We start from the raw sequence: 23,811 nt of genomic DNA, 5'->3' as shown, positions 1-23,811 counted from the left end.
TTTTACCCAGGGTTCAATGCAATCGTTTACTCCATCTCCTGTGGACTACCATTCCTCGGGACTCATTTCCAACTCCCCAGTCTTGTCTGGAAGTTACAGCAGTGGCATCTCCTCCCTCAGTCGGTGTAGCACGTCCGAGACGTCCGGCTTTGAAACTCAAGTCATGGAGCACCCAGTACCTATTTCTAACTGCAACATGTCCGAAGAGCCCATGAGAAAAGAGAGCAAGACTCCGCCACCTTACAGCGTTTATGAGAGGACACTGAGGCGCCCTGTCCCGCTACCTCACAGTCTTTCCATCCCCATCCCTACGGATCCGCCAGCTCTGCCACCCAAACCCCTGCTGGTCCGACCAAACAATCTGGAAAACAGTAGCAAGAGAACTGAACAGGTCCCTCGGCCCAGGCCTCTTCCGCGGAAAGTGTCTCAGTTATAACTTTTTAAAGAGAGGGTCATTTTTTTTGGTAATGACTTAAGTGGAAAAGAAAAACCCCACACACATCTAACATAGGCACTTTAATATTTTTCACAACTATTCTTTCCAGTCGTTTTCTTTTTTCTTTTTTTAACTGCTTAATATTATGTTGCGTATTTTTGGCAGATGAAAAGTACTAACCTAGAATGCCAGATAATTGCAAGAAACAGGATTGAAATGATTTCGTTAATATTAGGTACAGCAGATATGGATGCATACCAGTTTGAATCTGAAGCTCATTTCCCCCCAAAATACTTTAAGTGAAACTATAATTCCCCTCCACAACTTCCTTTAACGTAATTCCCTGTACTTCTTAGAGCATGCGGAATAATATGATTTAAACTTAATATATAAAACCAAGGCATGTTCCTGTAACAAGATAGTTTCATTTCTACTTTTTGTGAACATTTTGGAGACTGTTCCCTTACCATTTTTGAACCTGTTTATTAATACATGTACATGAACAAAAGTGATTATGGATCAAGTGCTTATAACTGCATTGGAAAATCATGAGGATATTGTTGTTGCTGAGTTCATGAAACAAAACACTTTGTTTGGGGTTACTTACTTTCTTTTGGCACATTTTGTAAAGCATATGTATATACATTTTCATACATTTTAAAAAATGACATTTTCAGCACTTTGGCAATGATCTGTCAACATGGCCTACATTTTCCAATTTACTTCATAATTCCATATAGCTGCTGATAAAAAAAATTCCCATGGACAGCTGGTTGTAGAATTTTTGCCTGCACATTAAAAATTGTGTGTTTTCAGAGGAGGGAACTAACCTTAGAGGTGTTCTAGTATCTCAAATGACTGGGTCCTTTTCATTGTGATCTGAAATGGTCATTGTCAGCGCTGTAAAATTAGTAAATGCAAAGAAAACAACTGGGTGCAAATAAGTGTTCCTGAAAAATAATTGCTGGGGGGAATTAACTGTGGGTGAAACATCAGAACTATAAATCGGGATTCAGGCTTTAATAGTGATTTTTTTCTTTCTTTCTCCCAATCAACCATCTTGCCCATTTGGCAGCCTTTAAGCCTCCAGACTGCATACTGCACTGTATAACAGAAAACTTAGAAAACATCTGGGTAAAGGCAGGTACCTTTGCCTACAAGTCCCCCACCCCTTGCTCAGTTCCTGACAACCAGCTGTGTAGACTCCTCCAAAGCTCATGTTCATTCCAGACAGGGCAGCTTCTCATGCCACAATCTGTCCTCTTCTAGAAAGAGGACAAAATTGGTGACATGCCACATTGTTCAAAAAGGCATTCAAAATGCACAGAAGCGGGAGACTCGACATTTTCCTGCTTCTGTGTATTTTATATATGAAAAAGGAAGCAGCTGCAAGCGATTGCAAACGTGTGCCATTTAAAATCATCGCGGTATCTCTACCCAAGTGCAACTTGCGAAATTGCCTTTGGAAATCTGTCCTGACAAGCAAAGGACACTGCTCAGAGTGGAGACACTCTGCACTCCCCCCAAAGCATGGCACATTCCAGTCTCCCCAAACGAAAGAGCTGGGCTGCCTTTCCGCTCTGTTGCTGTACATTCCACTCCCAAAACATGAAGGGAGCCTCAGGAGGGTGAGGAACTGTGGTCTGAAAAAAGGAAAACGGACCCCTCAGTGAGTAAAACAGAAACACTTGTCTGCAAATAGACATTCCGGATCGCAGCCCAAGTCCCTGCAGAACATTCTGTGTTGAAGTGCCCTTACTCTTGCCGGATGACGTTCTAGGTGGCATTTCACTCGAAAGCTCCTGTAGATCCGTTTGAAATTTCGTACTCAGTTCTAGGACCACAGATTAAATCACCTTGTATAAGCAATTTTTCTATCTCTTCTCCACTCCCCATCCCATTTTATGCACTGTTTGCAACATCTGTTTGACAACCGATACGTATGATCTGTATTTTTCAATCATACCGTTCAAAAGTTATCTCCCTGTTTTGTTGGGAAGTGTGTGTGTGTGTTGATTTAACAGTTTGCTTTGTTGATAGCTTAACTCTGCAACATGGTGACCACTTTTTATATTCCCTCAACGAAACCTTCAGCAGGTATATGCTGTTAATGGTAGCTATAGAGGTTTTCTATAATAAATGTTCGAGTATTTTTGTACATAACTGGTTAATTTTAATAAGGAGTACAACTATGTGAAAAAGAAAAACCAGACAGTTGTGTATGCAGTAAGATTGTTATAATTATGCCAAATACTTTATGTAAGGGTGGGGCACGGGGGAAAATATTTGTACATATGTGCTTTTAACAATAATTCTGCCATATTGACTCTACAACTTTGAATGTCAGAAAAAATATATTAATATATGTTGAAATATCTATGTTTAGCAAAAGTGTTTATAACTGGAAAAGGAGCATATGAATTTTAGCTTTGTACGTTGCTGATTTTGAAGTCCTGAGATTTCTTGAACTAGCTCTCGCTTATCATAACATTTTCATGTCTGCATAACCAGAATTTTGAAGCTGTTAGCTTACATATTTATGCTGGTTTTTTTTTAAAAAGGAAAAGGTATTGTAATTTAAATAAAGTGTCACAAACTGGATAACAGACCTACTTTTATCCCTCTCCCACCTTATACATAGAGCTGAATCAGTGTGTTGCCTGGTCCTTCAGCATAGTCTGAATCAGTGTTATTTGCTCCTCAAGTCCGTTTTTAAAACATATTTGGCAGTAAGCAAAATTTTTACTCATGTGCACGTATTACTGACGTCTGCTTGACAGCAAAACTTTTAATGTAGTTTCTGTTTACAGATGGTTATACTGGTTGCTGAAGAACCGTAAATACACAATAAAATTGATTGATCTTTATTGTACAATTTGTTTTCTGCTGAGTTTGTAAATTAGTTTGCCATGGAATTAAAGTTTCAGATCCTGTATTTGATCTAACTTCATTTCTGGTTTTAAAGGAGAGAGAGAAATGAACCAATCTCTTTGCTGATCATGTCTCCTTTGTCTGCCCTGCCCCTGCCGACTCAACTCTGTAATAGCTTTCACACATTTGCCGGGAGCTTTTAAAGAATATAATTTGATTGGCCATTAAATGCATAGTTGCTCTAGGGAACAAAAGATCTTTGTCCTAGCAGGTGTGTCTATTGTGGGCAGATCATACTTTTCTATCCATCTCATCATCATATTTCATCGCATGAATGCAGGCCACAGCATATCCTGCCATAGCATGTCTTTTTTAATAGCAGGGAAGCATGTGGCAAAAATGTCAGTATGAAAAGCAGGGGTGTTGTGGTGGGTTTCCGTTAGCAAAGTGCAGGAACTCATCAAGACAGCTCTCGCAGCCAGGTTATCAAGGACAGCCCTAAAGCACCGGCAGCTTTTTGGATTTCACTGGGGAGACAGACCAGTTGTGTCTCTGATTAGTCGCATGGCATGACTGCAAGAATCCTCTGCATAGTTAAATGGATAAGCTCCATTGAACTCAGTGGTGCTTTTACAACATAGGTTAATTTTGCAAAACACATGGAGCCTTAACTATTAATTTCCATCTGTGTTTGCAGCCATCTGCAATGCAGCCTTTAGCTTTATTTACTTTTTCTTTTTTTAATGTGAACACTCTTGCAAAAGAAGCATTTTCATTTAAACTCCTAACATGAAGTATAGTCTCCATCAAAAAAAGAATGATTCAGCTTCCACTAATTATTTTTTTTCCAAATCTCTGACTTCCTCTGTGCTAATATGTCACGAACAATAGTAATACTTGAAAGACTTGTTATTGTCAAATTCAGTTGCCAGAGCAAGGGGAAGATCTATCAATTATCCCTTCTCTTTCATCAGATAGTATCGCTCCCGCTCTGTGATTCATGCACTCTGTTCTTCTTGCACAACACCACTGATAAAAAGTATATAGATAGTGCTCTTGCTAATGCTGGTGAGAAGCGACAGAATTCTCCTCGTATCATTTTTTTTTACCTTTTTTGACATTTTTGTTAGATTTTCAAGAAGTGACTATACAGTAAACAACACCTATGTTTAACCAAGTGTCTAAAATCTGGCAAATGCTGTCACAACACATAGGACTCAGCTACATAGGTCAATTACAGTACAGTATAACATTAAAGTGTGTTACAAAATTTTACATCAGGGGACGCTGTCCATGGAAATATGCATTAATAGCTATATAATTTTTTTCTTAAGTGTTCTTTAAATCTGTGTAGATCCAACCCTAATGAGTGTTGCACATCAAACGTAAGTTTACAGTTTCACTTATAAAGGGGTTGAAGGTGATCCTTTTTTAAAAAAAGAACAACAACCAACAACTAGAAATATTAAAGGCAGCCTGCTCCTAATTTCCCTAAGTTGTTCAGTTCACTACAGACCAAGCATTTTATAGTTAACAGCATTTTAGGTGGCAAAGAAGTGTTTGTACACATCGAGTTGTTGTTTTTTAAAGAACAAATTAAAGCTTTTATTTGTGCTTCAGGGAAACAGTGCAGTCTCTTGCAGAATTATGTGTGCAGGAGGACTAAAATCCATGCTCCCTTGTGAGCCTCTTGTCATTTTGTAAATTTTGCTTGGTTTTACCACCTCCTCTGGTTTCCCCTTATTTAGTTCCTCACAGAATGTTTTCCTCTTCACCTGTGGAACACACACACGCACATACAAAAGGCAAAAAGGAGAGCACCTTTCATTAACCAAATAAATGAACAAACCAGCTACAGAAGCGCTGCTCATATACGTCCACCAGCAGTGGTGCAGCTAGGTAATTTTGAACTTTGGACTTAATGGTCTTGATGGGGGCTCTAGATGATCATAGAATTGTAGTGTTGGAAAGGGACCTGAGTATCATCTAGTCCAACCCCCTGACGATGCAGAAATATGCAGTTGCCTCATATGGGGATCAGACTTAAAACCTTGGCATTATCAGCCCCACGCTCTAACCAACTGAGCTATCCAGGCCTGCTGTTACTTCAGATGGAAGCACAGGCCTCCCACTGAAAACATCAGGCAATTAAATAATAATCCTCAAAATGTCAAAGCCACACCCCTTTTTATACTGCCTTGAATTTACAGAGGCATGTGTGTCAATCTCCTGTCCTCTGGCCATCAGCTCTCGGACACAGCTTTACTACTGTTAGGACCAACTGAGCAGTGCAAAGCCCCCAAGCCAAAAGAGACGGTGACTGACTGGGCAGCTGGTAGGTAAAGTCTTGTCTCCTTCTGTTGTTATGAGGCCCGTCCAGCACAGCTGCTACAACAGCTGCTGGGGGCATCAAAAACAGCCCTGTGGGGTAACACGGACCTATCAGAATCAATGCATTGGTTCTGAGCATGTTCAGAGAAGCAAAAGGAAGTGTTTCCTACTCTGAGGAGCTTTTTCGTGTGTTTGGTTTAGTTTGGCGACCTTGCTAGACAGAGAAAGAGAAAACAAGCAAGCAAGAGCAAGCCTCTTTCTGTAATAAGTATCCTATTTTTTAAACTTTGTCATTTTTCTTAAAAGAGAGAGAAAGAAATGGGAAATTGGGAGGAGAGGTAATGGAAGCGTTGCAACAAACTCTTTAGTAACCATTTCACTCATTAAAAGTTGCACCCGCTGCTTGGTTGGGCAAGGCCAATAAGGCAGATTGGAGCCATGGACCACTCTAGAGTATTATTTCAAGAAAAGGTATGTGGAACAAGCCCTTCCCCTAAAAGGGGATACAGCTTGAATGGAGGAAAATGCTGTCGCTGCTGTTTTGACCTTGCTCTAAAATAAAAAGTTTGGCTGCTGTGACATTGAAGATATCTTAAGCTTTCACCTCATTAGGTATAACTGACATCACTTGGATTCTTGTTTGTATAGCTGCGACAACAGACATGCACTGAAAGACTATGTAGCAAGCTATTATTCAGACTTTTGGGGGTTTTTAAAGTGTGTTTTTAAATGTATTGTGTATGCAACACCACCCTCAGATTGAAAGGCTTGTATTTGAGTGGTGTGCTGTGTATTCCTTGCACATGCAGTTTTGCAAACTATCTGGTGACTTTCAAGCATTTTTAGAGACTATCCATGGAATGTATTAGAATATTTAGGCTTTCATTTCATTTCATATTGTTAAATGTCAGCAACAATAATTAAATACCAGCCGGTTTGTCTTTGAGTATGCTAACTGCTGTAACATCTGGAATAGTCAAATAATGAGTTGTTGTTGTTTTTTAAAAAAGAAAAACAAATTAGAAGATAAATAACCGTAACTGTTAATGACTTCTGTGATACAGTTCGTGAACTATGGAAGTATCTGTTGTCAACTTAAGTACATGTTTTGCTTCATAGGATTTACTGTTAGGATTGGCACCATTAGTGTGCATTTCATGTGTACTGTTTATCCGAAAATTATTTGGCGGGGTGGGGTGAGGAATGACAATATTTTGCTGCACTCTGCTGATACGTTAATGGCACTGTCATTACTAAGTTGGTCTTTCATGTAACTTGCTTCGTAGATGTTTATATGCAAGTGAAGGGAACCTTCAAACTGGCTCAGACCCCCTAGTTGAGATTTCTCACTAGTAAGAGGCCCTGTTCCATATCGAGGCCACAACATTCTGCTCTCCATTTTGATCAACCTTTTTTATTCACAATTATTTAAACCAAACAGGACTCCAGCCAATGCACTTCTATCCAAAGGTTAACAGGTAGCAGGCATGGGGGCTAATTTTTAACTTCAAATCTCTTGTGCGATTTTCCAATAGGTTGCAGGATAAGGGGGACAAAGAAAGCTATTAGTAGCAGATTCTGAAGATCATTCTGAGAACTGCATAACTTCCTTTGCAGAGAGAGCCAATATCTCTCGGAAACATTTACAGTCAAACTTCCTTGGCTTTGTTGTTGAGGCCATTGATTCTATAAACTACAACGCCTGACTGCAACACAACGCTCCCCTCTTGAGGTATCTAGAGACTAGTATTCAGAAGCATGCTGTCTCCAATCGTAGACAGTGCTTTTTTACCTAGAAAAATAGGAGCCGGTACTCGCCATGAAGCTGTTACATTAAGTGTCACACTTTTTAACCAAAACGAGAGAGGTGCACTGCGCTACTCACCACAAAGTGGCTACGGTAAGTGCCACATTTTTAAATTACAACAAAAAGAGTACTTCTGGGGGAAAAGCATTGAACATAGCCATCAGGGTGAGTAGTCACTGTGCTGGGAATTTGTCCAAGTTTGTGGCTTTCACTGTCCCATGTGGGAGCAAACGCCAAACACTGCCATTTACCTGGTTGTAAATAGATCTGAACTCTCCAAAAGCCCTTAATTAAGCCAGCCCTCTGCATTTCCAAAGGAAGCCCTATAGCCCAGAGTAAGCAAAGCAAGACAATCCCTTCCTTTTAGTCATGCTAGTAGCTGTGCTGCGTTCCTGGTTGTTGACTTTGAAATAATTATATTTGTTCCCTCAATGCTGTTTGCTCGGAGAAATGTTTTGATTAACCAGCATTGTGTTATTGTGCTGAAAAGGAATTGTTTTATTTATGAATGCAGATAATAATGGTCCTGCATATGCTTCTGCTGCTTAGAGAGATGGTGGCGGAGGCAGAAGAAGAGAAACGGTTGCTATCATCCTCTCCCATGGTGTGCCTGCTTTTAGGACAAATGTCCATCCAGGAAATTTTGCAGGAGTCTAATCACACTGGGGCTCTATAATTACACAGCTTAATTGTTTCTGGATGGTTTGAGAAATGCTTTGGTGCCATTTGTCCTTTCAGAATCTCACCCAGACGCTTATTACTGTGCTTATACATCCCAATGTACCTCTTACTAATTTTTCCCTGTTTGCCTCTTTCCAAACAAAGCAACCTTTTACATTTGCATTCATAAAACCGTTGCACCTCCCCTGTTCTGTTTTCCTGCTGGCAATTCTAGTCCTGCTTCTGTATCCCCGTTTTACCTCCAGTAATCTCTGAAATCATACCCATGCTCCTCTGACTTAATGCAGTGGGCAAACAGGTGCTCTTCATTTCCAGGTGGGAGAAGGGGAAAAAAGCTTAACTTTTTGTAATACCCAATTTTCCCGGGCCACATTCCATTACGTTAAAACGCTGGAATAAGCAGTATAAAAACTGAATTCTACTCTACGGCTAAACATACTGAAGCACAATGAATTAACTACGGAAGACTGGAAATAAAAGAGTCTACATGGTTCTACACAAAAATAACAGCTTATTTCTTATTTTTTAACTGGCCTTGAGAGGGGATCTAAATGGGCAGTGAGACCCAATTGAGTGCAAAACCCTAGCTGTTTAGAAACCATGAATTTGAAGCATTGACCTCCCCGCAATAATATTGGGAGCCATAGTTCACCCTTCACAGAGCGACAGTTCCCATCACCCTTAACAAACTACTGCTCCTAGGATTGTGTTTTCAATACATGGTTTGCATATATTGTAGCACAAGCGATTGACATTATGTGCACACTATTTTTGAATACTTGTTGAGGTAAAGGTCTGAAGAGCAGAGTCTGCCCTCCTCAGGCTCCCTATATGATTGAAAACTCTGAGAACATGCATAGGGGAAGCTTCCATCTTCAGAAGACTTTTGCTTCCCATTCCACCCATGACCATTCTCAACTGCAGAATTTTGAGAGATTACGAGGTGATGTTTTGCATAACACAGTAACATGGCTCTGGCAGCATTGCCACAGTGAAAGATGTTTTTCACAGAAAAGCAAGCTGCACATAATTTTTCTCCCCCCCTCCCCTTCTAACGTAAGCTGAGAAGTGGTACCAAATGTTCAGCTGACAGCATGGTTAGAGGCTATTCAATTTAGGCAATATTTGTCAAAAGTGGTGTCCTGCATTTTAGCACCTATTATCTTTTGATTATGATCCTCTGGGTACTTGGTTTGAATGAGATTGGAAGAATTAAAAATGGCCTCACAAATCACTTCTTAATCTGGTGAAGTAAGCAGAGGGTGAAAAACACCCTGCTGTCATTTTGGTGAGTTGTAGGGACAAAAAAAAATGTAAATAAAGGAAAATAAATCACTGGTTGGTTCACACTTCATCAGCTGCCTAACAACTTGTAGCCAGTTAATTATACACCCTTAAAATACATGTACAGTATAAGGGGAAATGATTCAGAACTCTTTTAATGGGATGCAGGATAAATACATTCCTTCTAAGCGTGTAACCCTTCGTGTGCTTTTGTAAAATAGTTTCTCATGACAATGGAATGGTTTGGGCCCATACCTAGAAAGAAAAAACAATTGCATGCATTCAAAAAATACAGTAAATAGTTAACAGTACTGTAGGACATAGCAGGAGCTGGTGCAAGGTGCTGGCTACAAGGTAAGGCAGGAATCCCCACTAGGACTGGGTGGCCTCTAGCCAAGCTCTTGTCTCCTGAGCCTCGGTCTTCTCCATCTGTAAGGTGGGCGCAATTATATCAGTCTACCTAACAGGACTGTGGTGGAGTGTTGTCAGGAGAGCCAAGGTCTGCCATCATTTTACATCATGTTCCCAGCCAAAATTCCTTGGCTCTATCTAGATCCTTTTCTTGTTGCCTAAAATCCTAGGTGAGGCCGAAGCTGTTTTAAGTTTTTTTTTTTAATGCTGTGACCCATCCTGGGACCTTATGAAGTGGAGGTAGCAAATAGATGACGTTATAGTAATGATAAATAACAATGGCTGAGTTCCATGCCCGCGCTTGTCTGGAGTGGCTCAGCGTATACACAATGGCTCTGAAAATGAGTATGGGATCACAGCCTTATTAAACGTCATCAAATTTAATTTGTATAGCGCCCTTTATCAGAAGACCTCAGGCTGGTTCGCAGAATAAAATGCAATATAAAACGCAAGTAAATAATTACACCAGGTAAACAATCTGTTGTGTTTGTGTGAGTGCTTAAAAGTATTGTCGCACTTGGAATTATAGCAACCAGATGAAACACCTGCTGTGCCTTTAGGGGTTTTCCTAATGCTGCACAGCAGGCGCCCGTTTCCCCAACTACGAAGCGCTTCTCTGGCTGACGAGAGAGAGGAGCTCCCGCCTATTTTGACGCGGGGCTGGCGCGCGCCATCCACACCGCCTCGCGCCCATTCGGCCATCTGCACTAACGCCCCCGTTCCAACGCTTCGCTCTCATTCGCCGCCCAGGTGGGCTCAGGAAGCAACCAGATTGGCTGCCCTCAGCCCAGGCCGAGCTCCGCCAAGTTGGCTGCTGAGGTGAAGTGGAGGGAGGGAAGGAGCGAGCGCGCGCTCCTCTTAAACCAGCTCGCGAGGCTCCTCCTCTCCGTTCGGCGAGAAGGAGGGGCCGCGCGCGCGCGCGCTCAAACACCCACTTACTTACCCGCCCCTCCTTCGCAACTCTCTCTTCCCTGGCGAAAGAGCGCACGCGCGGTTCGCCTCCCTTTTTCTTTCTCTCCGCCCCCTCGGCGTGGTGGCGTCAGCGCCGAAAAGCGGTGAGTCGGAGCGGCGCAGTCGCGAGCGGCGTTTCTGTGTCGAAGGGAAAACGGGAAGAAGGCGCTGGAGTTGCGGGGAGCTCTACGGGGGCCGGCGGGGCTCAAGCAGCCGAAGGCGTTTGGAAATGGGGTGGGGGGGGAGGGGCGCGAAACAGTTTCGCGTTTTCGCCGTGAAGGGAAATAGAGAGAGCCAATTGAGGGCGGGGTTATTTATTCTTCTTCGTTTTGCGAGGGTGCTGCAGTTATCCCCTTGTTGTGGCGAAATGCAGCTCTGCGAGGCAGGCTTAAGGCTGCCGAGGAAGGGAGAATATGACCTGCTTGTGGAGCTTGCTTGCCTTCATTCTGACAGGAGGGGGAAAAGGCGCTAGTCCTCATCTTGCCAAGGGTATTGGGGGGAACGCCGGGCGTGCAAGCAGCTGCTGCAAAGAACAGCCTCCCCCCCCCTCGAAAGGCGGCGGTGTCTGCTGCCATGGGGGGTGCAGCACCTTCCCTTGCCCTCAGGGCGTGCAGGGAGCTGCGGTGGATGCTCCTAGTCAAGTGTTGGAGGTAAAAGGTCTTCACCACTATGGCCATAATAAGCCTATGTGCACTTGGAAGTGAACATGCAATAGGTTTGACTGCCTTGCCTCCAGATCATCGGTTTAAAAATCCACCACACGTGTCGCAAAGGAGCTTCTCATTCTAGGAAGGGACTTCGCCTTCTGCAGGGGGCTTAGTGGGATGAAATTCCTTAGTCGGTGCACCCGCCCCCCCCCATCAGGTATTCCACCTATATGTGGATTTATATCGCTTACTTAGGAAACACCCAAGTCCAGCAACGCTTCTTCTTGGTCGCCTGTATGAGGTCATTTGTCTCTGCTGTTCAAATGACAATAAGGACCAGGGAGGAATCATTTCCTCTTAAAGAGGGGTTATATAGAGCAGGGGTCAGCGAACTTTTTCAGCAGGAGGCCGGTCCACTATCCCTCAGACCTTGTGGGGCTATATTTTTTGGGGAAAGTGAACGATTTCCTATTCACCACAAATAACCCAGAGATGCATTTTAAATAAAAGGACACATTCTACTCATGTAAAAACACGCTGATTCCTGGGCCGGATTTAGAAGGTGATTGGGCTGGATTCGGCCCCTGGCCTTAGTTTGCCTACCCATGATATAGAGACGTAAACTTAAGATGTGTGAAGTGGAGAGCTTTTATGAATAAAACCATATTCTTCAGGAACTTTTGAGGTTCACATGTATGACTTTCTGAAGCTACCCCAAGTGTAATTGTTTAATATTGAAAATTGGTGTTGGCATAGAAGCAAATAACCTGCATCACAACAACCCAATTGTGCTGTTATTTAGGTTAACCCACCTGACTGGTGCAAGAAATGAGGATAATAAAATCATAGAATTGTAGAGTTGGAAGGGACAACAAGGATCATCTAGTCCAACCCCCTGCAATGAAGGGATCTTTTTGTCCAACGTGGGGCTTGAACGCACATCCCTGCCTGTGAATCTTTTCCCATATGAAAAAAAAGCTTTGCCAGTTAAACTTTCCTATGAAGGCTGTTGTAAAAGCCACCAGAGCAAGGCCAGGTAAAGCAAAACAACAAGAGGAAACACTGTTACTATTTAAGTAGGCAAGATTACACACTTGCATACAATGTTACTTAATCTAAAATATTTGCCATTTCTTGGTACATAGTTATTACCTTTGATTAAAATCACCACATACCATAAGCATGCATTAAAAGGACACTAAACCCACTTTATCCCCTACTCTTTGGCAACCCTTCATTAATTATAGTATTGAAAAGGTAACGGATAACAGATCTAAGCAACACTTCGAGTTCGTCTTCTATATGTAAATTTAATTGTCATGTTTCTACCCCCAATTGCAACAATTTCAGCAGCTAGATAGTCTTAAGTTCCATCATGGGCAAAGAGTTGTGGCATTTCTTCAAGATGAACTTATTTTCTGCAATCATTATTCTAGTGATGGTGTTTAGATTTGGAGCCCTATTTGCAAAAATATTTATATTTTATAGTGAAAAGGTAAATTCTCCACACACAGCATATATTGCATTGTTTACATTTCCTTTACTTTGGGCTATAGATGTGTTTGTTTTATTTATGATATTTACATTGTGTGTGCTTGTGTTTTAAAACAAAATGTAGCATAACTCACAAAAGTATCCAGTTCAGCAGGACTTTATTAGGAAACACTAATTTCAGCAGGCTGCATAAGGAATAGTTGAGCACAATACAGTGATACCTCGGGTTACAGACGCTTCAGGTTACAGACTCCGCTAACCCAGAAATAGTACCTTGGGTTAAGAACTTTGCTTCAGGATGAGAACAGAAATCGTGCTCTGGCGGCGCGGCGGCAGCAGGAGGCCCCATTAGCTAAAGTGGTGCTTCAGGTTAAGAACAGTTTCAGGTAAAGAATGGACTTCCGGAACGAATTAAGTTCTTAACCCAAAGTATCACTGTATTTATTTAATACATTATTAGGAGAAATCATTTTAAATTTGGGGTACTGTGAAGCTAAATGAAGGGTACCATATTATTGCTTGCAAGCTTTTGGAAGCAATGCCACCATTTTATAAAACATAAATCTACATATATTTACTTCTTACAATTGAGACAGACTTCATGTTTTAAATTATCTCTGCAAAATATTTAATCATACTGCAGAATAATACTTATTCAAGCAAGATGAACTTGATTTTACAGAATATGGAAGTCAGTAACTCGGTATACTTTTTGACTCCAGAGTGTAAGCCTAGGTTTTTGGAGAGAAAAATTACTAAGATCCGGAGATTTGGGAAATGTGAACATAATTCAATCCTATTAAGGATGACTCACTGAATTCTTTTATTGCTGGTTTTAATGGGGTGGTTCTTTATAGAAGTTCTCTACACTATAGTTCTAGAATTAATATGTGCCATATCAGTGCAACACCAAAGGATTCCTCAAATAGTTTTTCACTGTCCTGCGGATTTAATTCAAGTTGTAATAATGTGCCAAAGGATCAGGCTAGGATGCTTTGAGGTTACGCTGAGAACACTGAGGGCATTTTGTGCACTTCAAAGCACTGTACCAAAGACTCAAACACATGTGCCTCGAAGAAAAGGAATAGTAATAAAATCAGAAACACAGAAAAAAACCAATTTTCCTCATGCTGTTACAAAAAGCCTCACACAATAAAATTAAACTGAGTGACAGAACAGTCCATCTACTAGGACTTTGTAGTGAGCCATTGGATGTCACTTTGTAATGCTGATAGTTAGAGCTGAGATTTCTAACAAGACCAAAAGAAGGGGAAACCCATAAATGTGAAGTCCTGCTTGACAAAGAACCTTATATAGGCCAGGGACCCAGTGGTGTAGCTGGGTAATTTAAGACCCTGGACTTAATAGCCTTACAGTGGCAAGGGCTTTAGACAGCTATATGTACTACTTCAGCTGTGAAGCACACAAGCAACATTTTTTCCACCCCCACTGGCATTCCATGCTTAACAACAGCTTCTGCATATCTGATAATGTTAGCACAAACAAAAAACAGTCTGCCAACCCTGAATAATATTAATACTTTGAGGATGTGCATTTACTCATTTTAATCTCACTTAAATCAGCACCATTATGACAGCAGGAATAAAATGGACTTTACCCATATTCCAAACAAGTTTAGCATTTGGGTAGCTGCACACTTAGCAAGTACAAACTTAACCATCGTTTGGAACATGTGTGGACCAGGACAATAGTTTAAGGAACTTGACACTGGATTGTGGCCACTGAGCCTTGATTTGGAGACATGCCTGTCTACATCGGGATTTGTAAAAGGGTTTCCTTAGAAACAAATGCCTTCACTGTCATGCTCAGTATATGAGTATCCAGTAAATAATAGAATCATATGTTTGCTTCTGTTTATTAAAGAACCTTGCATGTATGCCACAACATTCAGCTGATAAACATAATTCAATAATTAGTTGTGTGAATGCACAATGAATGGTATTGGTAGAATTCCCCCCTGCTCAACACACTGACATTGCCTAAAGCTTTCCCTTAGAGTTTATTAGCAATTTGACATAATTTCTTGAACTGTACGCTTTATGCTATTTTTGCAAATTCTCTGAATTGACGGGACAAATCTGGATGATCTTAAACTAGGAAACATGTCCAGCTGGTGACTCAGTAGAACGTACTTTTTCTGACAATTTTACAAAGCAATTAGGACACTTAACCCATTTCCAGTGATAAGATAATAGGAACATGGTTGCAAACTGCTGAACTGAATGCACTTCTTAAATGGCAAAAGGAACAAATCAAGTTGTTTGAAATAAGCTGCTGTGTGCCATTGCCATTCCATGCCTCTTGCCTCTCCTTATGAAAAGCCTATCATGGGTCATCTCCCCACCCCACCCCAATTTGCTTTGAGGAAGGTTGCTGTGATTTTACTGCTGTTTATCTTGTAATACATCAGTGGGTAATTTTTAAGTGCTTAGACTTGCAAATTTGTGAGTTGAGGCTTTCGGTGTATTACTTGATGAGTTTTGGCAGGCGGCTTGAGAAACTGTGTCTTCTAATGTGCAAACGAGTGTAGGAAATAAAAATAAACATTTAAATGTAGAGAGCAATCTAAATAGCATCTCTGCTCCATATGTTGTAGTACCTGCTGGAGACCCATTATAGTCCCTGGACTTTTTGTACACTAACACTTCAGTCCAGATAGCGCTGTGCTCCATCTGCTGTAATCTCTAAGCTGCACAGTATGGGCTTCCTTGGATTTTGACCTGTTATTTGCTGGTTCTTTTGATCTTTGCTAGGCAGGCAATTTGCCATTCTCATTCCCCACCCTTTTTGTTGTTGTTGCTGTAAACTGCAGGGCAGTGCAATTTTATTGTTTATATCTAAGGCAAATACAAATGTATGAGCCCTAATGCTACATACAAGTAAAAGGGCATAGACCTTTTGTTGTTTTCTGTTTATAGCTTTTCTTGCTATAGGATCTTCGCATAGTATGACTTTATTTAAGGCAACATGGGTGGATATCAGTCTAAGAGTACAGGTTGCTGCAGAAAATTGTTCCCAATCGCAACTCCCCCTCTCCCCAAGAATGACTATTCTAAGGAATGAACACCTGGCTTTGGTCATTGACACATCATTAGGTTCGATCCCTGTTGACATAAAGCCTAAAATGACTTGCGGGGCTCTGGAGTTGCATAATTTCTCTTTCAATAACTTTGAGAAGTGAAGGTTTGAAATAAAAAAAGATCAAAGAAGGCGCTTGATATCTGAATGCTTCCAAGTATTTCAGTATGCTAATATTTCAGTTTTTCATACCTGGATTCAGTTTTGTTACCTGAATTAGAGTGGTGATGTTAAACACAGCATTTCCTTGTTTCCGTCTTGTTAGGTTCAGTGGTTTTGCTTTAAAAAAACCCCTGGCTCTACTCAATGATCTAGTGCTTTAGAAGCATTTTCTTCCATTCAATTTTGCATATTAAGCAGCATATTTGTCTGTTTGCACAGCAAATATTATTTTCCGTTGCAGAACAGCAGAGATTACAAAACATACAGCTAATAATTCATCTGAAAGTATCTGTTATTAGACAATTGTGTAGTAATTTTATCTGGGTAAATGGCTGCTTCATCTGTTCACAGTTGTGGTGTATTTTTTATTTCCACAGTATAGGGGGACCAGTGGCAGAGACCTGATGATGGTGTAGTATTTGCAGTAGGTGGGGTAGATTGGCAAAAGCAGATGCACATTATCATAGTGCATGCTCAGTGTGTATTTTCCTTTTCTTGGTTGGATGGGATTGAATCTTGGCTTAAAGATGTACAACCATGACTGATGTGCTTACTTCTTACCTTCTTACTTCGATCTCACATTGCAGAATAGTATTGTTTTACTTGCATTGCAAATGCTGTATCCCCAACTTTTGCAGACCACATTTCTGAGTCTTCCTGGACAGTTTCACACATCCAACCTAGAGCCTGGATAGCTCAGTTGGTTAGAGTGTGGTGCTGATAACACCAAGGCTGCAGTTTCAATCCACGTATGGGGCAGCTGCATATTCTTTCATTGCAGAGGGTTATACTATATGATCTTCAAGGTCCCTTCCCACTCTACAGTTCTGTGATTCCATGTAATCAAGTGATGATTGCCAAAGATAAGACTAAGCTGTTGGGTTTTCATTGGGTAGTAGTTTGTTTACCTATTATTAGATATTTACATTTATATCTCACATCTTTCTCCAAAGGAGCCATGGGCAGTAAACATGTCAATACTAAAGCAATATAATTTTTTAAAAGGTGAAAAACAATGTTCTAAAAAACATCCTAAAAGCTCCTAAAACCTATCACATACTTTCAAATACTTTCAGTTTTGCCAGGGACAGAATTTTCAGTCATCAAATTCTTGGGTAAAAATAACATCCTTAGAATTTTCCTAAAATTTACCGTATTTTTCGCCCTATAGGACGCACTTTTTCCCCTCCAAAAATGAAGGGGAAATCTGTGTGCGTCCTATGGGGCGAATACAGGCTTTCGCTGAAGCTTGGAGAGCGAGAGGGGTCGGGGGGGAGCCCGCGGGAGTTCCCGCAGGGCTCCCCAGGCTGCGGATCGCAGCCTGCCACCCGGCGCACGGGGCGCCCTGAAGCAGAGCGCCCCTCGCGCCGGGCAGACATCCGCAGCATGGGGAGTCCTGCAGGAGTTCCCGCAGGGCTCCCCACACTGCGGATAACAGCCTGCCGCCCGGCGCGCAGAGCGCCCTGAAGCAGAGTGCCCCTCGTGCCCGGCAGACATCGGCCAGCCCCACAAGCTTGGGGGACAGCAGGGAGGCGCAGCGCCGCCATACCGCTGTTCCTCGACCTGGTTTTTTTTTGGGGGGGGGGGAATAAAGGAAAAAAATCCCCTTTATTTCCCCCCCAAAAAACTAGGTGCGTCCTATGGGGCGGAGCGTCCTATGGGACGAAAAATACGGTAATCGTGAAGAAGACTGAGACACCTTTCTAGGGATGCAGATGGGAGGCCACTACTCAGAAGGCCCTTCCATCGGTGACTGCTAACTAGGCATCTTCCTGTGGTGGAACTACCAACAGCGCCTCTCCTACAAGTTTATCTCTAACTCCAGATGGGAAGTTTTCGTGTGCATGCACACTTCTTCAGATACGAAAGCTCATACCAAGAACTAACTTAGTTGGTCTTTAAGGTGCTACTGGAAGGAATTTTTTTATTTTGACTATGGCAGACCAACACAGCTACCTATCTACTTCCAGATGGGAAGATTTACATTCCATTATTCTAAGTTCCCAAATGAAAATAACCAAGATAACATTAATAAACTAATATAACTAATAGCTTAAAAACTGGTTGCCCATAGTCAAGCCTTTCTCAATCTCGGATCCCCAGATGCTGCTGGACTACAACTCCCATCTTCCCTAGCTAGCAGGACCCAAGGTTAAGAAAGGCCGCAGTAGGCCAACCTATTCCGCTGTGTGATGCTTTTTCCTGGGAAGAATGAGAAAGGAAGGACAACAATGCCCATCACCTTTTGCCTATTGGCTATGCTGATTGTAATTCAGCAATATCTGGAGAGCACCGTGTCGACTGTTCCTGTTTTAAGAGTATATAAAAAACAGGCAGCCATGTTTTCCATAAGGGGGAAAAACTCTCAAGTGCACAGATGGACCATACCTTTATTTGGATCCAGCTAACAACAACACCACCACCACATATAAAAACACCATAAAACATCAAACATTAAAAGTTTCCAGATATAGGGGTGCCTTCAGATGTCTACTAAAAGTTGTGTAGTTCTTTATCTTCTTGACATCTGATGGGAGGGCATTTCAGAGGGAGGGCGTCACTTCCAAGAAGGCCCTCTGCCTGGTTCCCAGTAACCTCACTTCTCACAGTGAGGCCCTTGGAGCTAGACCTCAGTGTCCGGGCTGAACGATGTGGGTGGAGATGCTCCTTCAGGTATATTTAGGGCTTTAAAGGTCAGCACCAGCACCTTGAATTGTGCTCGGAAATGTACTGGGAGCCAGTGTAAGTCTTTCAGGACTGGTGTTACATGGTCTCCGTGGCTGCTCCCTGTCACTAGTCTAGCTGCCGCATTTTGGATTAGTTGTAGTTTTTGAGTCACCTTCAAAGTAGCTCCACACAGTATTCCAAGCAGGTGATTACCAGGGCATGTACAACTCTGGTGAGATATTGCACGGGCAGGTAGGGTCTCAGCCAGCATACCAGATGATGGCAGACATCTGGCTGGACAGAGAATAATTGGGAATAGGTAATTAAGCTCTCCAGAAACCTTCATCGGGTTAAATGTTACACAAAACAGGAAGTGAGGGGATGAGGGAACACCCCTCCCATACAAAGTTTACGGTGAATGTTGAAGCCATATGAACTCTTGTGGCCCAAAATATTGGAGATTGCAGTCTGATTGGGTTATGCCTAGGATTCTGGGACAAAACAACAACAACGGCAATCCCTGTTTGCTTTTTGTTGACAAATTGTATTTCATTACAACTAATGTTTTGCTTAAATGCCATTGAAATGACTTTGTTCCAAATTCTTGCTTTTACAGTGGCTCTACTTTTCTTCCATCTTTCAGATTATGGCACAGACCCTAGGCTTTGGGCTAAGGTACATCAAAGCCTTTTTGAAAGGCTTCTTTGTTGCTGTTCCTGTGACGGTGACTTTCCTTGACAGAGTGGCTTGCATAGCAAGAGTGGAAGGAGCTTCAATGCAGGTAACAATGTAGCTGCTTTCCCCCCAGTTCATTTTCACCTGTGTGGAGGCCTCAATTATAAATTGACAATCCAGTTTCAAAAGCAGGAGAAAAATGCAATTTTCAGCATTTTATGTAAAAGGCCTTTTCATTACAGAGAGGGCAGTTTCCACTGTGTTTGGTCAGGCAGGAGTTTCTTGTGTTTGGGGAGTGCAGAACTTGGCAGGGGTTCCCCCCTCCTTTTTGAGACCTATACATCTATTTCTTTGAGAGGCTTAAGAAATTTAAAGTATTCTGTTTGGCTAATTTAGAATTAAGAGAAGTATTATCTGTTCTGTCAATCATGCCTGGGTAGAATGTGGTGTTGGCAGGAGAGTTGATAAATAGATGGCATAGCCATGCGCTGCAGCAGAAGTTGCATTGGGAAAGATGCTATGTTTGAACTGAATTGTATTTTTTTAATAACCTAAGATGGATCTTGGATTTTTAAAAATAATTTCCCTTTCAAAACCAACTTTTCAAAGAGAGATGTTTCCATGACCACTTTCTTTCCTTTTTGGGGGAAGGGAGGAGAGTTTCTTCTAGAAACTTGATTCCTCCTGATCTTCTTTAATTTTTTGAAGTCCTTTATTTCAGTTACACCAGTGGCGTAGCGTGGGGGGTGTAGGGGGGGCCGGCCGCACCGGGCGCAACATCAGGGGGTTAGGGTTGGGGGCGCAAATCCACGGGTTAGGGGGCGCAAATTACTTGCCTTGCCCCGGGTGCTGACAACCCACGCTACGCCACTGAGTTACACACATGGCTTGCTTTATTTGTTTTACATCATGATTTGGAACAACCATCAGCCTCTCCCTCTTGCTTTTTCACAGGTATAATAATCCTCTCTGATTGTACTTTTTAAACTGCAAGCTGTGTAACTATACTTATTGAGTAAGATGTGCAAAAAAGGACTTATGCATGTGTATCCACTTAACACAGGGACGTGGGTGGTGCTGTGGTCTAAACCACTGAGCCTTGGGCTTTCCAGTCGGAAGGCCAGTGGTTCGAATCCCCGCAATGGGGTGAGCTCTTCTTGTTCAGTCCCTGCTGCTGCCTAGCAGTTCGAAAGCACCTCAAAGTGCAAGCAGATAAATAGGTACCGCTCTGGTGGGAAGGTAAATGGCGTTTCCGTGTGCTGCTCTGGTTTCACCAGAAGTGGCTTAGTCATGTTGGCCAAATGACCTGGAAAAACTGTCTCCAGACAAATGTTGGTTCCCTCAGCCAATAAAGTGAGATGAGCGCCGCAACCCCAGAGTCGTTCGCAACTGGACTTAACTGTCAGGGCTCCTTAACCTTTATTTTTATCCACTTAACATAATCATTCATAATCAAACATAAATTAAAATGTGTTACATAAGCATAGAATTTTATTGTTGTGGTTGGACTGTTCAGGTCTATATATTAATTTCAATATTAAAATGCTGTAAGTTTCCTTTATTTTAACTAACCTGAATTTAATTGTGTCTGATTTTAGTTGAGGCTTCCTTATCTGGAGTGTTTATAGTGTCAGAACCTCAGGGGAGAATGCTCATTTCCTGATTAAGAGACTTCTCTAGTTAAGGTAGTCTTCTGGTGATGGAGGGCGTGATGGTGGTAAGGACCAGGACTGGAGTGCCCATGCTTTTAGTCCAGCTGGGTGCAGATCTTGAAGGTTTTGACACTGATGGCCTTTATGAGAGGCATGTTTCTGCCTGTCCCAGATGTCACTATACACCAGTTTTATGCGGTGCTACGGTGGGAAACGTGTCTCGTTTCTGGATCAGCACAATTGGAGACTGTTTTGACAATTATCCAGCTCATATGTAACACAAAACGAAACCATGGTTTCACATGAACGAGCAGGTGTGCTGGTTTCTGAACAGGAGATTATGGCTGGTGTGCTCATTCCCAGGTCCTGCAGCTGCTGTGCCCTTCAGAACTAAGCTATGGTTTGTTACATCGGAACCTGGGTTAGGGTTAGCACCACTCCATGCATTGTAATCAAGGTTTGTTCTTGAGTTTGAAGCTTTCTGGGTGAGTGGAACTACATAGTCACTAGGAATGCATGACACTGCTCTTGGTGGTTTGCATCTTTTTCAGACTGAATGTGATTGATCTCATGTTCAAATGCTCCTCCCAAATTTGTATAATTTGTATATATCCATGCAGATGACAGGTTAGCAGGTTAGGGAGAAACCTAAACTAGAACCCTTCTTCCCAGTACAGGTGTTCTTATAGAAACTGAAGTTAGTGTGAACTGTACAATATGTGAACTTTGAACCTACAGTGTTACCTATGGAGTAAAATGAGGAACTAGCACTTGGTGTTTGAACACATCCAAAATTATTATTATTATTATTTAAAAGAAGTTATGGGATTGAATTGATCAGGATATATTCAACATCCAACTGACAACGCTTCTGTAGGTACATGTTTTCTTTCTTTTGTTTTGCCTGAGGAAGGAAAACATGACAAATCATCTTCTTTTTTCTTTATCTCACACTCCAGAGAGTGAATTATGTTGAATGTGTTTGAAAGCTATAGGATGTGATGGAAAGTGAAGTTTAGTCAGCATGACGCCTTTCACTCATCAATAACACACTTGCATCAGATATATGATTGTCTTGACTCTAAGCTTTCACCGTGCAATCCACAACGATTGGATTTGTAATAGACCTTTTAGACTCCTAGCTGGTTTTGTGCACTCATTATCCTATCTCATGCTGTGATTGAAATTAAAAGTTCTTTCAAAAAAGGAAGGAAATATGGCTTACTCTTCTCTTTTCAAATTTCCTTTTTCGTTTTTGTATTCTGAAGTCGGGTAAATGTAGTGCAGCCCTGCAATTATGGGATAATGCTGCCGTGTTAAAATAACAAACAATTTATTCCAAATCAATTAAAATACATATCATTGTTCATTTTGTGCTGATTTTGCAATTGTTCAGTGCCAGAAGCCACATAGTTAAAACTTTTAAACCTGAGTGCAATTTACCTTATCGTGATCTCAGTTTTACATGAACTAGTATCTGATTAATGCACACCTTATTGTATCACTGTTGGATCATAATTTTCTAACCAGATTAATTTCCCAGATTATTACTGTTCTCTTGGAGCTAAGCCTTGATGCGCTCACCCAAAAAGTTATTAACATATTTCAATATTAGCATATTTACTTAATGACTTGAGCATATGTGAGACAGAATGCAGCTGGTGGGATAATTTAGTTGTTTGTTGCTATGGATTTTGTATCTTCTTTTTGTAAAGTTTGCGGGATGCAACCCGTGTCTGCGCATGTGCGTGACGTCATTTTGACCGTCTATGCATGCGCGCACGGCGAAACCCGGAAGTAACGCGCTCCATTATTTCCGGGGCGCTGTGGAGTTCAACCCGAAAATATTTAACTTGAAGCACATTTATCCCAAGGTATGACTGTACTCTTAATATAAACTGGGAGTGGAAAGTCAGAGGTCATCGCACATGCTGAGACATACAGGAAGTACTAGTAGTGACAGAGCATGATTCATGAGCAGGGGTGCCATCTTGAATAAAATATTGGGGGGCAAGTAAGCCCCACTCCACATAACACGGCACACACACACACCGTTTGAACAGCAGTGCCCATCAACTTTGGGGGAGTCCTCTCAAATATTTCATCGGGGCGGCGACAAAGGGACCTCAGCCCCTAGGAGTTGGCTCCTATGTTCATGAGTTTCAGAAGCCAAAGATAATGTGTCTTCCCCATCAGAGACCCTTTTTAATACTTGAGAGGTTTAGTTCTGTTGGCTTGAGGTCACAAAACTGAAAAGTGGGCCTGTCATTTGACAGGATTTTTCAACTGCTCAGTTAAGAACAAAGGAAGATGACCTAGTCCTACCTAATGTATTTTATAAATATACTTAAGTTCATTTATCCTATAAATGCCCATTGCCAACCGCAGTTATATAGTAAAACACAATAAGCTTTACCTACTTATCAAAAATGAAAATTCAGCTTTCTATTTATAGGTATGATGCCTATTGTGAAACAAAACAAGGCACGTAAAATGAATGCGTGTGGTGGTTTCTCTGACAGCGGAACAATTCAAATGCATGGCTTCCATTCTGAGTAATTTGAATGATTTTGCTCTCAGTATATTCCCTTTTAAAATAGCTTTTATTTTCAAAGGCCAGTACAAGTCTTATTCAGTCTCTGT

General features: G+C 41.7%; 2 protein-coding genes across 10 annotated transcripts in view; both read left to right on the top strand.

The window, feature by feature from the left end:
* DOCK4 (dedicator of cytokinesis 4) overlaps positions 1-3,311 on the top strand; it is a 244,474-nt gene extending 241,163 nt beyond the window's left edge. For all 8 annotated transcript variants that reach the window (XM_083463219.1, XM_083463220.1, XM_083463216.1 and 5 more), the window contains one exon: positions 11-3,311. In XM_083463219.1, the coding sequence (XP_083319345.1) occupies positions 11-436 (426 nt within the window). In that variant the 3' untranslated portion in view covers positions 437-3,311. The remainder of the gene's footprint in view (positions 1-10) is intronic.
* A 7,404-nt stretch (positions 3,312-10,715) lies between these two features.
* IMMP2L (inner mitochondrial membrane peptidase subunit 2) overlaps positions 10,716-23,811 on the top strand; it is a 456,338-nt gene continuing 443,242 nt past the window's right edge. Inside the window, exons 1-2 of one of the 2 annotated variants that reach the window (XM_083463860.1) lie at positions 10,716-10,876; positions 19,485-19,622. In XM_083463860.1, coding sequence (XP_083319986.1) covers positions 19,488-19,622 — 135 coding nt within the window. In that variant the 5' untranslated portion in view covers positions 10,716-10,876; positions 19,485-19,487. The remainder of the gene's footprint in view (positions 10,877-19,484; positions 19,623-23,811) is intronic. The other variant, XM_083463861.1, reaches the window with a different exon arrangement.

The sequence above is a fragment of the Podarcis liolepis genome (assembly GCF_965112155.1).
Source record: "Podarcis liolepis genome assembly, chromosome: 10".
Classification (NCBI taxonomy): domain Eukaryota; kingdom Metazoa; phylum Chordata; class Lepidosauria; order Squamata; family Lacertidae; genus Podarcis; species Podarcis liolepis.
Note: the sequence above shows the minus strand (reverse complement) of the source record. Positions and strands in the feature narration are given on the sequence as shown.